The sequence below is a fragment of the Mizuhopecten yessoensis genome, unplaced genomic scaffold, assembly GCF_002113885.1.
Source record: "Mizuhopecten yessoensis strain PY_sf001 unplaced genomic scaffold, ASM211388v2 scaffold10829, whole genome shotgun sequence".
In the NCBI taxonomy this organism is placed as follows: Eukaryota; Metazoa; Mollusca; class Bivalvia; order Pectinida; family Pectinidae; genus Mizuhopecten; species Mizuhopecten yessoensis.
This window is the reverse complement of record NW_018408742.1, coordinates 670,151-687,943: the sequence shown is the minus strand read 5'-3', so window position 1 is coordinate 687,943 and position 17,793 is coordinate 670,151. Positions and strand designations below refer to the sequence as shown.

Here is a 17,793-nt window from a genome sequence, read left to right as displayed (position 1 = left end):
ATCGTACAATGATTAGTATATCTATCGATCCAAACCTATACTTTCTTTCCACCTGGTCACATTGATATTAAAAGTCAGGCAATATACCATCACATGATTAAACTTTTACTGAAACATATGTTTAACCCTTTCACCACTGTAGACCATAAATGGGCTCATCCAGATCAATGAAAAAAGAAATCAATAGTAAATAAGTTTCTTTTGTAAATAACTTTTTGCTACAGGAAATGGACAGACAATTAACTCCAAGTCAGAAAAAAATGCCAAATAAATTGGAACTCTTCTTCATTGGAGATGCAACAAGAACACTGGTATGCTCTACCTTAAGACAATTCAGTAGAACTATTAACTGTACTACACCTGTGTTAATAGAACAAAGGGTAACCATCTTACAGAGGAGCTTATTGTAAAACGATCAATTTTCATGCCGTCTTTATTTTTACCATTTATATAACTAACATAGGAATTAGGATTAATAAAAAAGTGATATTAGGATTAATATAAAAGTGATATTAATGTTGTAATCATTATTTTAATGTCACATGCTTAACAGCACTGCCCATCAACATAGAACTGGTTATAAGGGCAAATTTACATACAGAGATAATGTAATTTTGAAAGGTATAAAGACTATATGAAAACATATGGGTGACACTGTGGAGGGGCTCATTGATACATAAATACGGTATGTAACTTGAGTCACACGAAAAATAAATTTTTATTGGTTTTAGCAAGGACAAAGTTTCGTTGAAGAAAAAGTAACACATTGTAGAAATGGATTAGTTTTCTTCATAAACCATGAATGTGTCATACATTGGCTCCAAGTAACCAAGGAAACACCTGTTAAAGTACCAAAATATTTCCAGAATAAAATTGCATTTTGTGGTGATTTATGGGGGGTGGGGGGCAAACTTTCTATACATTGTGTATAGGAGAAACAGGGATACTCATAGGTGGGCAGAGGTTCAGTCATATATGTCTGGGACAAGGATAAATAGCCAAGGAAGGGTCAAACTGTCTGGTACCAAGATGAAATTACTGCTGTAATAATAGTCAGGGATCGAGAGAAAAAGTTAACAGGTAACAGACTGCCAACTGTAATAATACTTGACAAGGGAAGCAAAGTGTACCGAGGAGAGGGTCAGTCAAATGGATTCAACTTGTCAGATGCATGTGTATGTGTAATAAAGGGAAATTGCATTAAGGAATGATCAGGTGTGTGTGAAAGTCATAAATCAGCAAAGATGTCGAGGAGAGGTTTGTGAGGAACACTAAGAGAAGGGATACCAACTACTATGTTTGGAGTAGGGATCATTACTGTTTAGAAAACTTTTTGTGAGTAATTCATTCACCCCTGAAGACACACTTGAACTCTTCCAATTCAAAGGTTGGAATAGTTCATTATGAAATAGAATTGGAAGAGTTCAAATGTGTCTTATGGGTGAATGAGTTAATCTCTCATAGCGTCAACATAGAATGTATTAACAACTACATGTTCAAATTAAGTGTAAAATTGAAGAAAGATTAATAAACTGCAGACAGTATGATACACGGGACAAGTTTATTCTATGATTGCTTGTCTATTTCATTGTTTTTGGTTGGGAGAGGGGGTTACAGAGAGGGGAGGCAAACAGACACTCAGATCCCTTTGTGTTCATGTTTGAAAGAATGTATTTCTTTCGGAATTTGTTCATATAGTGTATACCATTATTATAATCACACGTTAAACCTTAATGGACCTAGGAGGATTTCAACCAATCAATGTTTTCATTCCAAATGAACTGAAAATGTTCTGCATTTCAATCTCGCTATTCCGGCGGTAACGATACTTCAGTTATGACATCATGCTTATTCTACAACAGAGTTTGTATTGTTCTCATGTGTCTATCACTTGAATTTTTCCTTGTAAATTTTCGTAAGTGTAAAGTTAACAGTTTTTTCCACTTTATAGCAACACATGTAAAATGCACTGGAAGATGGCGTGTGAAGATTATGCACGATACATCCTACCTACAGGAACATATGAAGTCACTTAAGACTGAGTTACTAATGGGGATGAGAAATAAAAATGTTACTTTGGTATGTTGATAGCATACATTTTTTCCTCAGGCTTTCTTGATTTTGGGTATTAGTGCTGGTGATCTGACAACCCTTCTTCTTCCCAACCAATTCAAACCTGCCATTGGTACAGATCAGTCCATTTCATTTGGTAGGGAAGAGGTATTAAGTAGACTCTGTCTTATTTCAATGTAATGAGGTTTTAATTTGTGAAAAACACTTTTGTGTTCCTGAATTGCTTCTCTGTTCAAACTACTAAAAATGTTTTCCAAAGTCTCAAAAAATAGATAGCTTTTATGGCTTTCTGGATTCTATCAAAACATGATTGACTTGAATCAGTTTTTTTTTTTGCAGACACCTGCAAGGAGAGATAGAATGATATATTATGTGTTAGTTGGAAATGTATACTAGCTGGTTGCGTCTAGACAAAACTTAAAGCATTAGTTAGCTGATTTAACAAATGGGAAAGGTTTTCCTATTAAACACCAGTTTTGTTAAGGTGGAATGCACCAAAGAATATTAGTTATTGATGAAATATAATGCTTGCGCGTAGATGTGGCCCTGAACGGAGATGTGGCCCTGAACATAGATGTGGCCCTAACGGAGATGTTGGATTAATATTACAAATACACGTCTGCATGTAACCAAGGGAAACGTTTTTGTAACTTTATCTCAGAAAGTCTTTACAAAAGACCTTCTGTTATACTATTAAAAAGGAGGAATGTTTTTATCTCCATTCACTTTGTTTTCTATTCATCACATGTAAAATATTAAAAAGTTCCAAATAAGTATAGATTTGGTTTTAGGGCACATAAAACTTAACAAATCTGTTTTTGTTTTATTGTGCTTATTCCCTGAGTCATATGTCTTCAGGGTACCCAGGTCAAGGTCCTCATTGCTATTTATGGAAAATTATTTTATGATATCACCTGGTGTCTTCATTTCAGAATGAATTTTAATCAAATTTCATACAAATATGACTGTGCCAGTACTACAAACAATTTTATTTCAGGGTGTTGTGGCCAAGTTCAAGGTCATAGTCTACTGTTTATTGAAAATAGGTCACTCTAGCCATTTTCAAATCTCTGTTGAAGAAAACTTAATATTACTTGTGTATTAGAAACTTGCAAATACGTTTATCAGAGAATGAAGTTGCCAGAGTGACTGTTGATATTAGATGTCTGAACATGCTGTCCAAACGACTTTTCTGTACCTTAGTCCGGTGCAATTCTGATAGAGTATGATATTTCCGTGATAGTCGAATAGATATACAGAAGGATAACAACAATGACATTAATGTCAAGAAAAATATTGTTTGAAGAAATCTTGTAATTTTGAAACTATTTATAAACCAACATAAAGATGTGTATTTAAGGACTACAGTGGTTTAATTCTTCATTAGTGTGTATGTATTTGTCAGACACCAACATGACATGAGTTATCTGCCCTTGTTGTTACAGATGGCCGTGCCTGTCCTGACTACACAGGTCGAGATGCCAATCCACTACCTCGATCAGGAGACAACCGTGCCAACCTCCTCATCAACAACGAGTTTTTCTGCCGTGGGTATGTCGTGGGGTGGAACTATTACAGAATCGTACCAAGGTACGTTGGGTATGCTGGCGTGTGGCGACAGATTTCCCCGGAGGAGTTCATTCTGGTGGGCCAGACTGAGCTTCCTATTGCTGCTGTAGGCAACCACACCGTAGTAGCAAATCCCCCGATCGCGGTAGAAAAAGGGGATTTCATTGGAATATTTTACCCACGGGATGCTGAGGAGGGCGTTGTAGCAAGTGCAAGAGCCGGTGATGTTACATCGGAGGAGCTTTATCAGAATTACTACGCCACCTTCTACCAGGAGGACGTAGAAACAGGATCTATTTTTAGCCTAGAGAGAGTGCTGTATGAGGATATTGGGGCAACCTTTTCTATTAGAGCTCTTATGGACTACACTGGTGTTTTACAGGGTAAAAAACTTCACACACTATAAAGAGAAAATTTTGATAATTTCAGTTTTTCTTCTTCAATAAAGGAACTCTTTATTTCAACTTGCTCTGTTTGTCAAATGAGAATTCTTCAAAATCATTGTGAAAAGTTTGGCACATCTAACAGAATTTTACCTTTGCCCTTATTAATTCTAAATAACTATAGATAGTTGCCTTTGTTTTAATTTCTGAACTGAATTGACCTGATATAAATACACCTTGTTAATATTTTATTAATTAATCAATTGAGTAGTCAAGTTATGTTGCAGTCCAGATTTTTTTGGTGGGAATGAAAGTGACTGGTTTTTATTAAAGTTTCAATCTATATAACTATAAAAAACCCAAACATAATGCACCCTAGTCGATGTAAAACAAATATTTGACATGATTTGCAGGAGATGTAGATTCAGTGTTAACATGTAAGCCTGACCAGTATACCTGTGATGACGGAGAGTGTGTTGACGGCCGGTACAGGTGTGATGGTCAGAATGACTGCTATGACCAGTCAGATGAGAAGGATTGTGGTATGTACAGTAGTACAGCTCCTACAGTGAAAAGTGTACATTTGTGTGAAAGGATAGTGTCAGTTTCATGTTTATTTGAATACTATACTTCTAGAGTTTTATGGATACTACTCTCAGTCATTTTCATAAATAATATTTTTCATAGTTGCTGTAGCTTCCTGTGTACTTTCTGCATAAGCCCATAAAAAGAAGAATTATTGTGAAAATAAAAAAAAAAAAAAAACCCACATATAACATGGATTTACTGCAAAGATGAAAAAAACATTCTTCAATTTGTGAAACATGTTAAGAAGTATAAATCCCCTGAAGAATCATGGTTACTGGTTTTCATATTGTGAAGATCCAAGTTGTACTTTTTTAGATTATTGGCAAGCATGGACAAATGTGCGAGAGACTATATTCAATCATGTTCAATGTGAGTTACAATCACTCTACAACCTCTGCAATTACAGCACCGGTGACCTGTAACGAGGGGGAGGTGAAGTGTCGCTCCACTCCTCAGTGTATCCCCCAAGCCTTCCTCTGTAACAACCAGGAGGACTGCACTGACGGAAGTGACGAGGAAGGCTGTCGTAAGGCTCTTTCACACTGTTCACCTCATTATTGGAACAATTTTACTGTGGCCTCTTAACTCGTTCACCCCTTAAGGCACATTTGAACTCTTCCAGTGCAAAGGTTGGAATAGTTCATTACAAAATTTCAGGGGTGAATGTGTTAATGATATCGTGACAGAATTTTGTAGTAACACTTAAACTCAGTCTCCTTTTTCTGTAAACATGCCAATTTTCATTCTTTATCAGAATGGAAATGTTAAGATATCAGTTTTGTTTTTTTAAAGATTCACGAAGTAATTTTTGGAAATAAATATCTTACAAGAAATTGTTTGATACGCTTAGTATCTCACACTAAATACTTTTGATACTTTCGTTAAACTTGATTGATAACAGGTAATTTAAGGTTTTTTATATTTGAAAAATTATTGGCCTTTCTGAATACCTATTCTGTTACTGATATACCGTGGTATGTTTAGTGTTTATTGAGGAGACTAATTTTAACAAAGATATATAACTTTTTTGTCTTCATGGTTTTTTACTTTTAATCAATTAAAATTAACGTTATTTGAACTTTCAAATCCTATCTGGCTTGTAATGTTTGGCATGTTGCTTCTCTTTTTAATTCTTTAATTCCTTCTTGATGCAAGAATTATAATTGGTTTTCTGAGCTTTAACTTCTCTGCATAGTGAAGAATTAAGTATTAATTTCAGGACCATCAGTAAGTATTTTGGTTTTTGGAGTTCCATAATTAGCATGTCGCTTTGATTCTAATTAAGTCTTTCACTTCATATTTTCATAAAATAAACGTGCATTGAAGATAACAAAACTACCAGACACGATCACACATTTTGTTTTTAAAAACTTCATGATATAATTGAAATACCTTCCTGAACATTTGGGACTTTCATGATGTACAGTGTTGGAACACTGTATAAGATTAATGAAAGGTTGGCTGGTTTAAGCCACTTTGCGACTGTGTCGATATTGTGTTTTCCTACAGCTGTAGTGCCATGTACTGATCAGCAGTTCCAGTGTAGTAGTGGACAGTGTATCGACAAGAATCTGAGGTGCGACTCGGTGTCGGACTGTACCGACGGAACTGATGAATTAGCCTGTCGTAAGTGTCCAACAAAAAGTCTCCAATAATCCTACCCTTGTGCACTGCAGATCAGATTTAATTCGCTGATGCTTAACTCATTCACTCCTGAAGTTTCATAATGAACTATTCTAACCTTTGAATTGGAAGAGCTCAAATGTGTCTTCAGGGGTGAATGAGTTAATTTTGTTCAGAGCTATTTTCAAGCCTTTGAAAATTATGTGATGTGTTGTGAGATTTGTTTAAAACACATACATAACTAATGAACAAAAACTGGCTATGAACTCATTGCTAAGAAATCATTTTTACAGCCAAATCTAGATACGCTTAAGTAGTGTGAAAACAGTACTTGCTTTAATTTGCTAGTTATAAATATAAAAGACCTGAACATATTGGAATAATAAACAAACTGAATTTTATAGATTTTGAACTGACTGTAGTTCCATACTTTTGTGAAGTCATGTCTCAACTTACGGAGTGCTAAACCTAATTACTAGAAAAATAAAATTATGCTTACTTTTGTGATTTGCTAATTATCCAGCAGCCGAACTAGAACAATAGATGTGCCGACAATGCTACACTTCTATATCATGATAATATGCTGGTATAGCACTAGATTGTATTCTACCTCACCTGATAACAAGGAACAGGTTAGAAACTACACAACGTGTTTGTTCTTAGGAACAAATAAACATTTTCAGTGAACTAATATTAGTTCAGTGTGGTGTGATGATTCTTTTGTTCTGATTTAAACAATATTTCAATATTTTTTCCTTCCTTTTTAAGAAATGAATGATTTGATGTGTTTGTCTGTCTTCCATTAACTTATTCACCCCTAAAGACACATTTGAACTTTCCCAATTCAAAGGTTGGAATAGTTTATTATGAAACTTTAGGGGTGAATGAGTTAAAAACTGATGTTTGTTTTGCTCTCCTATGGAACAAGGTTTGATAAAACTTTGTCTCTACTCTTTCTTTCAACAGCAACCAGTCCAACAGGTTTGTGACCTTTCATGACCTTTTGTGACCTCTAGTGACCTTGTCATGATACTGTGTAAAAAGGCTTTCAAACCCTCTTACTTAGCTGATGGTGTTAAACATACAATAGCAATGTTCTATGTAAATGTATAAATAGGTTTCAGCTTTTCAATTTTTCCAACTTTTTGAACTCAAATTTTGTATCTCATTTTCATTATCTGCTAAAAGTGTTGTGCACATGCAATATTATATATTTATACTCTCAAAAAGATTTAAACCATATTTTTTTATTAAATATTACACATGATAAGCACATGCTCACTGATAAGCCCACCCACTTATTAAACAGAATTTACAGATGAGTGTCCTATCTGGGAAAAAACACTTGTCAGTATCGATTACACCAAGTTATATTGCCCTCAACCCTTCAGAGAAATTTTGGCATTAAAAAGGGATTTGGTAAGAATGAGACATGTAAAGAAAAAAAAGAAAAGGGACACTTGAAATGTGTTGGCAACAATTACTATGGCAAAAGAAACGAGGGGCATTATATCAAGGTTTTACTGTATAGGATGAATTACTGTAACCATGCAGTCTGATGTCTCTATTTCATCTTTTTCTGGGGTCTTATTAGTCATATAGGGAAATGTGAGCTTATCACTGTATATACATTTCAATGTGAAGGTAAATATGTTAACTCATTCACCCCTGAAGACACATTTGAACTCTTCCTTTTCAAGGGTTGGAATAGTTCATTATAAAATTTTAGGGGTGAATGAGTTAAGAAAAGTATGTTTAGCACCAAGTTAAGCTAAGAAGGTTTTGGAGGGGCTTTATCCAACAGCATTGCGCTGGATATAGACAAATGTGTGTCACATGTACAGTGTGTCTGTATGAAAGTATGGTGTCCTGTTTTGTATTGCTAGAAATCCTCCTCCTAGGTAATACTGCGTTATTCTGCCAGAATCCTGTAAATATCCTGCAACCAAAACCCAGCTGTTAAAAGCAACCAGAAAATATAAAATATGTCTTGTATCTAGTGCATTTTAAAATATATTCCTGTAAAAACTGTATCTGTTCAGTCAGCATCCTGTACTTAAGCTTACATCTGTTTCTGTTATGTTAAGTACATAAATATTCTATATTCATGAATGCAGAAATGTAACATATCCCTTATATTTAATTCCCATGAGATTCTGAACCCAATTATCTTTCCTGCACATGCATGTCTACAACATTTTCTCAAGGCTTCTTTATAGATATATAATTATATATGTATGCTGTAATGTACCATGTAAGAAACTTGCAGATTTTTTTTTACATACCCTGAAAAATAGTTATTATGAAAAAAGAAAAATCCAAATGTAAAATTTGAACAATTCTTTCACCTGAAATTCCTTGTAACATTTTAAAAACTACAAGAAGTACTAGATTTGTTTTTTATTCAAAACATTTATGTTATTATCAAAAGACTCCCAAGACTTTTTCATTTTGTGTTAGATTATCCATTGTTTACTAAAGTCATGGCATGACTTGACTAGTACAATCATAAGGATCAAAATCTTGTATTTACCAGACATTAATTCTTTGCTAAGGTTAAGATATGGCTTAAATATATCTATTGATATGATAGATCAAATATACTTGAGGAAGCCAAAAAAAAAAAAAAATCTTTAATAATAAATGTGATGTGTGTTTGTTAAAAAGATAAATGAATATGTATGATATATGATCCAGTTGAGGCGATTATCTGTACTGAAATACACAGATAAAACAGAACATTATACATATTAGTTGATGTAAAGTTGTGTGATATTCTGCCCACTAAACAATCACAATATGTTTGGTGTTGTTGTAGGCGTGGTATTTAAAACAGTTTTCAAGTGCTTGTCATTACTTAATGAAGCACTTTCTATTTGACGTTTTCTATGCTAAACACCTATTTCCTAAACTGTTCTCACCATAAAATCTCGATCATTTTAAACTTTTTGTCAGCAGTATCTTTTGTTTGTAGAAAATCTCTCTGAAATGCACATTCTGAAAAGGTTTTCTAGATATCGCAATCTTCATACAAATTGTCCTTATTTAAGTTCTTTTTATAAACCCCTTGCTTGAGTTGTCAAAGCATTGTGGTGGGAAGCATTGGGCTTTGGTCAGTAATCAGAGGCCAACCACAATATGTGACTGGGGCTTTATATGTATTGGTGGTAATGACCCATGGTGCTATTGTTGTGTGTATTGTTTTTTACATTGTATCACTGTGGTACAGTTATCTATGGTGAATTATGTACTAAATATTTGTGTTTTAGCAGGCAAAAAATGTCTATAAATGTAGCATGATTAGTGATACTTGCATGATGTATACATGTAGGTTTCTTCTATAACTGCAGCCTTCTTTAAAGTGAAATGACATTTCTCGAGGAGAAAATCATATACAATAATATTTATATAATAAATGAACTATATGATTATGAAGGAATGGTATTATGCATGTACAATGGTTCAAAAAGGAAAACCAGATGAACCTTTTTTGAGTCGAGAATAGGTCAACCAATTTGGATAAAATGCAGATTACCCAATCAAAAGTCAAAGGTAGCTGACCTTATCAGAGTCAATCATAGCTGAGCAGAGCTGAAGTAATGAGTGAGAAATGTAGATAAAGCAGTTAGAATCAAATGTAGATCAGCCAATCAGAGTCAAATGAGATTAGCCAATTAGAGACAAATGTAGATCCACCAATCAGAGTCAAGTTTTGATTAACCAACTAGCTATATAGAGAAACATGCATACTAGCCAATCATAGATAAGTGTATATTAATCTTTTGAATGTATTGCATTGTTCAACCAATAAAGGGCTTGCAAAATAGTTATATGTTGGCTCAGGTCAGGGACATTATTTCACATTTTAGCTTTACGTTTATGTTGAAATATCTTATTTATTTTGTATAAAGTTTTTATCAATGGCATTTATACCTAAAAGACTGGATCTTGGTCAGTGATGAAATGGGTTTGTCTGTACTTAGAGTCGGTACCCTGCAAGCCGACAGAGTTTCGATGTGAGATGGGGCAATGTATAGATGAAGGACTCCGATGTGATGGAACTTATGATTGTCCCGATACAACAGACGAGTTGGACTGTCGTAAGTCACGTACAGGATAGTCACATGATTGCCAGATATCACAGCTTGAAGAAAGATGCCTTCACTTGCTGACTAGAAATTGCTACGCTTTATCGGATATATAAATCTATGACACACTCGCCTTGGAAATTATACCTGCACACCAACTGGAATCTCACAGATCCATCATCTACCATGACATTTGCTCACTGGAATATAAAGCACCTGAGTTTTGATTGGACACTTACCATCTGCTTGCTGATATGTATTGCCTTTTCTGATTGGACAAACACATACGCTTGCTGATATGGAAAGTACATTGCATTATACGATGGGATAAATGCATTGCTTGCTCTCATGAAAGACATGCTGCTTTTTTTTTACTCAACTTACCAGTGCATTTGCTATTCAGGAAAAGATAACATTGCATTATGCTAATTGATAAGGTGTGATTAACTGCTGTCATGCTATACATATATTGCTTTTTCTGATTGGAAGATATCATACATCTACAAAGGAAAGTGTACGATTAACTCATTCACCCCTGAAATTTCATAATGAACTATTCCATCCTTTGAATTGAAAGAGTTCAAATGTGTCTCAGGGGTGAATGAGTTAATGCATGAATACAGTGAAATTACTTTTGACAAAATCGGTTGACACCTGCAGAGCTGTGTCTTCCTCGAAAGTCATGTTGATAGAGGGTGTAATTTTGTTTAAGAAATAATCAATATATGTGCATGCTTATTTTGGGATATATAATGAAGTGAGAAAATGTGGGAAGAAAATAATAAACCGTGGAGCAATAGGCAAAAATTGATTTTTTTTCATACATTTTTCAATCCAGAATTACATATTCGGCCATAATTTAAAAATATATTTTGAATTTGCCTATTTTCCCATGTCAAATGTAGTGACATGTGTATTTACTGGATTAAGAAGACAACATGATCTGGATAATCAAATGCTGAAAAGCTACTCCTTTCTTGTGAATATGCTTGTCATATGATCAGAGGTGTTGCCTCATTATGGTTTTCTGGTTCCCCCATGGCAGACCATCATCATCAGGTTTTGTAAGAGTGTTGCTTGTGCATGTATGATAAGAGATGAGTGCAGTGTAACGCCACTGACATGTTGGAATTTGTGATAGCATAAAGCATGACAGGAACAGATTGCTTACTAATCAGAAAATGATAACAGAAACATTTAGTAGTATTCGTAGGCTCTCTGTGAATAAATTAGTCAAGATTTTCTGAAATTAACTTGTCTGTTCATCTTTCTTTTTATAGTCAGACTTCTGTCCAGACACTTAATTTTCCGTTACTCTCAGTCCAACTTTTCTTAAAACTCTGTTGACTTAACCAACTTCATTGTATTTGTGCATATTCAACGTGTCTGTCATTGTTATACTGTCATTTTAACAGTCATTGCAATTTGTGTTGCTGTCCTATTAAGGCCCATCCTCAGAGATGCAGGTGTCCTGTAGTAATCAAGGTTTCTGTCTGTCTGTCTTTCCACACTTTCATTTTCGGAGATTATCTCAAAATCCAAAAGACAAATCTTTTTGAAATTTGACATGGATATACACAGTGAAATGTAGATGTGATATAGGGATTTAAAATTTGTCTAAGATCAAGGTCAAGGTTACTAAAAATAGACCATTGGGGCTACAGTCCTTATCTTGGAATCCAAAAGTCTCATTTTTTTTTTTTTAACTTGACATGGTAATACATGTACAATGTGATGTGTAGATGTGCAATAAGGGTTTGAAAATTGTGTAAGGTCAAGGTCACTGTAACTAAAAATAGTCCATGGGGGTAAAGTGCTTAATTTTGAAATCCAAAAGTCCCCTCTTTTTAAATTAGACATGGTGGTTTTATGTGATACGTAGGGTTTAAAAAGTTTTTATTCCATTTTTATTGCAACCTGGTATAGTTAAAAAATCATATCATATGTATTAAAGTTAACATTTGTCTTACAGTTCTTGTTTGTACTGTAAACAGGGAGGGGAGCATATATATACATATATTATAAGCCTTTGACTTGTAGTGTTTCCTATCATCAACTTAAATAAGATTTAATAGTAATGAATTTGTTAATTTGCTTTAATGTTTTGATTTAATATTTAACATTTTTCTTGGCTTTTGCTAGCAATATACATAATGTTTTGTCATTTTATTTTGATGTAAATGTTATTACTATATTTTGTTGCTACAAAGTGATATTTCATGCACATGTAACTATACAATTCTTAATTCATTCCTCATGTAACTGCATGTCTGTCAATGAATTCTGCTGTTATTCTGTTATATTCTGTACTCTTAAAGAATTGTATCGTTTTTGTTTTGTAGGGAAGAACCACTTTCTGCTCTAGTATTTGAATCTACCTTTTTAAATACAATATATTGCTTATTAGAAACAGTTAATATTTTTTAATTTTTAATAATTTAATTAAAGAAAATATTGGTTTTGATATTTACATTGACCTGTTATAAACTGTTTGTTTTGCAGAATAGAAATATTGTGTGCTTTATTTTCTTACATGATTTTTTGCCAGGAAATACAAATCTTTCTGTGTAATTTATTTTAAATTTCATTAATATGAAAAAAATAATCAAAATGAGCATCACCAGTTTCAATTTTTGTATATTTGCAGATAGGCTTTCATTGTCCCATGTTGATGCAGTAATTTGTACAAAACTTTGCTGTTAATGTTTTTAATCTTATAAGGTCAAAACAGCTTATGGCCTTGTTAATTGTAAACTTTCTTAATGCAGGTATCATGTTTTTGAAGAAAAATCTTTTGTCAAATGTTACTGAAAAATGTATCAAAGTGTTTATAGAATGATAGCACTTATTTTGTATTAATCTTGTATACATTTGATTATTGATTAACAGCTACATGTATTAGATGTGGATTATTTAAACACAGGCTATCAAGAATGCTTTTCCTAGTGATAGTACACATACAAAAACGTCTACATATTTAGACAAGCATAGATATTTTTACTTCTTATAGAGATTAAGTATTGAGACCTGAGATCTCTTGTGGGAGATATCAAATTCATGTAATGAAAAATCTGATGTTTTTGTTTAGAGTCTGCTTTTCAGTCTATTTTTGAAATGTTGAAAACTTGTTGTTTAGAGTCTAATGATCAGTCTTATATGTATCAAAAACACATCTAAATGCCTGTATAGAGACTGTAACGGAACATTTACATACCCTCTGTCCCCCGTTATAATTTCCCCCTATTCAGCTTCAAACAAAAGAGCAATATTTCAACCACCATGAACACATTATGTATGTTGTAAGTGCTGATACGAATGCAATTGGTGAATCCAACATTGGATGTTTTAAAAGTCCAGAGGATGAAATTTGACAGGCCAAAAATTCAGGTTTCACGTTACTTGAATTTTATAGTTTATAGTTATAACCTGTTTATTACAATTTACCTGTATATTACCTGTAGCTACCTGTATTTTTCCAGCCTCCTGCCAGGCTAACCAGTTCAAGTGTAAAAATGGCGAGTGTGTCCCCAAGGAGTACGAATGTGATGGCTACCAGGACTGTAATGACAACTCCGATGAGACAAATTGTACCCGTAAGTTATCTCCCCTTCCCCCCCTACCTATTATCAGTCCTATGCTGATTGATTGTACAAGCAAGTAATTTTCCCTTCCTTCCACCCACCTTATACCAGCCCTGTAAAAATTCATTGTCAAAGTTAAGGATATTTAATGTACTAATAACCAGGAATATCATGTAGATTTTATGTGTGATTTATATATTTATGGTTCAAAACTCTGTTATGAACAAAAACATTTGATATTTTAGAGGTAAATTTTTACATGTTTTTCTGGCCTTGGTACATTATTAATATCACTAAGTCACTGTGACTTTGAATAACCTACTTTGAGTGACCTTGATTATATAACTTTTTACAGCTGAGGTATTCTGTCCGGAGGGTCAACACAAGTGTGATGACAACAGCTGTGTTAAACCGGACGCTTTATGCGATGGCGTTGTAGATTGTGCTGACAGATCAGATGAAACACCTGAAAAATGCGGAAGTTTGTATATACTTGTTTCTCTGTGTGTATTTTACTGAACTTTTAATGAACACATAGTTTCCCAATGGTGCTTTAAATGACCTGTTCCCAAGGATATATGTAAAAAGAACAATAGATATGTATCTGTTTAAATTTGAGGTTTCTCTTGTGAAACCAATTTCTATTATAAATACTTACCACAGTCATTATAATGCATATTCCAACCTTACTTGGCTCTTTACATACGTAAATAAAGAATTTTTCCCCCCATGGGGAACCCCTGGGAAACCCACCAATCAGACGGCAGTATTCACGCACGTGATTTAAGACACGAAGCCATGCTTCCCACTTCATAATTCCAAAGCCCAAAAAAGTGAGAGCCAAGGAGACAAGGGGAGGCTGGGAGGGAACTCACCTAATGACTGTGGTAAGTATTTATAATAGAAATTGGTTTCACAAGAGAAACCTCAATTCTATTTCAAAATACGTTACCACAGTCATTATAATGCGAATTCGACTTACCGCAGTGGTGTCTCCGTGGAGCGATGAAGGGTTCCAACAATAGGACCCATACCCCCGGAGGAAAAATTCAAAATACCCTTTCCTTTTGTGACACAAAGCCTGATTACGACCAGCGTTCCGGATCACGCGGAGAAGACATAATGAGGCTTATGCAAAAGAAGAGGGAGGACAGACAACGGACTGGGCAGCCACAAGAGGGCCCAAAGAATACAATCCGTCAGACTGTCCCGACAAAGATCGGAGATAGAACTCCGTAAACGTAGAATGACCCCTCCAAACAGCAGCTGTCATGACCTCAGCGTAAGAAGAACCATTAAATAAGGCCCACGAAGTAGCTAAAGCGCGAACCTCATGAGCCCTAACCCCTGACACCCGCAAGGACTGATCCCCTGCCGACTCATACGCAGCTCGAACAGTCTGAACAATCCAGCGTGAGATGGTCGCTGCAGAGATATCAGAGCGACCGGGCTGGAGAGACTGGAACAGCCGAGACGAGTGTCCCGCCCCCCCCTCTGTTCTGGCCAAGTAGTAACGCAAGGCCCGAACTGGGCAGAGCAGGCGATCAGGACAATCCCCATCCAGAGTTGAAGCCAAAGAAGGGATAACCACAAGCCCTGGGGTGAAACCGGGAACCTGGTTCTTAGCTAAAAAGGAGGGATCAGTGGTCACCGAGACCGAAGAATGGCCAGCCGAAAAACGAAGGCAAGAAGAAGATCTGCTGAAAGCATGAATCTCGCTTCTGCGGCGACCGGAAGCAAAGGCTATCAAGAACACAGTCTTGAAAGTAAGAAACTTCCGATCTGTCGACTGGAGGGGCTCGAATGGCGCCCTTAACAAGGAATCTAGCACAAGTGCTAAATTCCACCTAGGGACCAATTGCCGTGAACGAGGCTTCTCAATGTAGAAGCCCCTAATGAGAGCCGACAATGAAGCGTCCGAGCCCACTGACTTGCTACCATAGAAAGCCAGCACACTAGCAATGGCTGAACGATAGCCTGCAATAGTTCCCGGAGACAGACCTTTGTCCCTGAACAGAGACAAAAGAAAGTCAGCTACAACGGGAACAGAGGCAGAGACTGGATCAATCGACCGTCCGACACACCAATCACCGAATGCGGACCATCGAGATTGGTAGACGGCGGAAGACGAAGGTCTAAGTGATCCTGCGATGCGAGTTGCAACTTCTCGAGAAAAGCCCGTCTGAGTGAGCCTTCCCGAGATAGCATCCAACCGTGAAGGTGGAGCCGTTCCGGTCCCGAGTAGAACTGTCGGGACCTCGGTTGAGACAGCAGATCCCACAGGGGTGGGATGCTGCGTGGGAAGTCCACCGACAGCCGAAGCAACAGAGGAAACCAAGGTTGTCGAGGCCAGAGCGGTGCAACCAGCAACACAGTACAAGGGTGTAGAAGGATCTTTTCCAACACCCTGCCCACCAGATTGAAGGGAGGAAACGCATACGCGTACATTCCCGACCAGTCCTGGGATAGAGCATCCACCGCCATGGCCATAGGGTCTGGAACCGGAGACACAAATGTAGGGAGTCGAAAGTTCAGGGCCGTGGCGAACAGATCCACATGGGGTCTGTCCCAAACCAGGCAAAGAGACCGGAACACCGAACGCTTGAGGGTCCATTCGGTGAGAACCGGGCTCCGAGACCGAGACAGAGTGTCGGCCAGAACATTCAGACGACCTGGAAGGTGCCTCACCGTGAGATCGAGACTGATCTCCTGACACAGCAACAGGACCTGGGTGGATAAAGCACACAGAGCCGGGGAACGGGTGCCCCCCTGGCGCTGCAGATAAGCCACCACAGTGGAGTTGTCTGTAGCCAGACAAATGGCCTTGCCCTGCAGGGAGGGTCGAAGACCCCGAAGGGCCAACAGAACAGCACGCATTTCCAGAACATTGATGTGTTCTGAAAGCTGTTCCCCTGACCACACCCCCGCCGACGTCTGACCGGAAAGGTATGCACCCCAACCGGTCATGGACGCGTCGGTGTAAAGGGTCATAGCAGGAGATGCCCGAACCAGAGGAACTCCTGCCAAGACATTGCTCTTGAGAGTCCACCAACGAGCTGATTCCTTCACCGACTCCGGCAGAGGAATGTACACATCCCACTGTCGAGACGCCGGAGACCAAACTGACAGAAGGAACAGCTGGAGCGGACGGATGTGAAGCCGACCCAAGGGAACCACATCCGCCAATGAATTCAGGTAACCGAGGAACCGAAGGAACCATCGGACCTGAATTCGCTCCACACCGACCAGAACGGAGACCAACAGAGAGGCCTTCTCGAACTTGGACACTGGTGGAAGGACAAACCCCAGATCGGTTCTGAACCGATAACCGAGGAAAACAAAATCTTGAGAGGGGAGAACCTCCGACTTCTCCCTGGAAGGGATGAACCCTAGGCGGCACAGAACGCCCAGAACCGACCTCGTGCTCCGGGACAGGATAACTGGATCCACTTGGAGCAACAGGGAGTCGTCGAAGTAGATGTGTGCATCTACCCCGAGACTGTGGAGGTGCCCCACTACTACCTGCAACAACTTGGTGAAAACCAAGGGGGCCGTAGTGAGGCCGAAGGGCATAGCGCGAAACTGGTAAACCTTCTGCTCGAAAGTGAACCTGAGGAACTTCCTGGCCGACCTCCTGACCGGGATGTGAAAGTAAGCATCCTTCAGATCGATGGACGTAGCCCACATCCCTGGACGCACTGACGCAATGATGCGCCGTGGCGTTTCCATCTGGAAGTGCGGGGAATCGACATACGTGTTGAACGTACTGAGGTCGATAATAGGCCTCCAGGCACCGGACTTCTTCTTCACGAGGAAGACCCGGGAGTAAAACCCTGGAGACCACTGGTCCCGTGAAAGTTCTTCGATCGCGCCCTTCGCGATCATGGC

General features: G+C 37.4%; 1 protein-coding gene across 8 annotated transcripts in view; it reads left to right on the top strand.

Annotated features, from left to right (window-relative positions):
- LOC110462776 (basement membrane-specific heparan sulfate proteoglycan core protein-like) overlaps positions 1-17,793 on the top strand; it is a 182,914-nt gene that overhangs the window by 72,756 nt on the left and 92,365 nt on the right. For 4 of the 8 annotated variants that reach the window (XM_021516932.1, XM_021516935.1, XM_021516934.1 and 1 more), the window contains 8 exons: positions 3,519-4,025; positions 4,439-4,567; positions 5,020-5,139; positions 6,123-6,239; positions 7,203-7,217; positions 10,220-10,336; positions 13,804-13,917; positions 14,261-14,386. In XM_021516932.1, coding sequence (XP_021372607.1) covers positions 3,519-4,025; positions 4,439-4,567; positions 5,020-5,139; positions 6,123-6,239; positions 7,203-7,217; positions 10,220-10,336; positions 13,804-13,917; positions 14,261-14,386 — 1,245 coding nt within the window. The remainder of the gene's footprint in view (positions 1-3,518; positions 4,026-4,438; positions 4,568-5,019; positions 5,140-6,122; positions 6,240-7,202; positions 7,218-10,219; positions 10,337-13,803; positions 13,918-14,260; positions 14,387-17,793) is intronic. The other 4 variants (XM_021516933.1, XM_021516936.1, XM_021516937.1 and 1 more) reach the window with 4 other exon arrangements.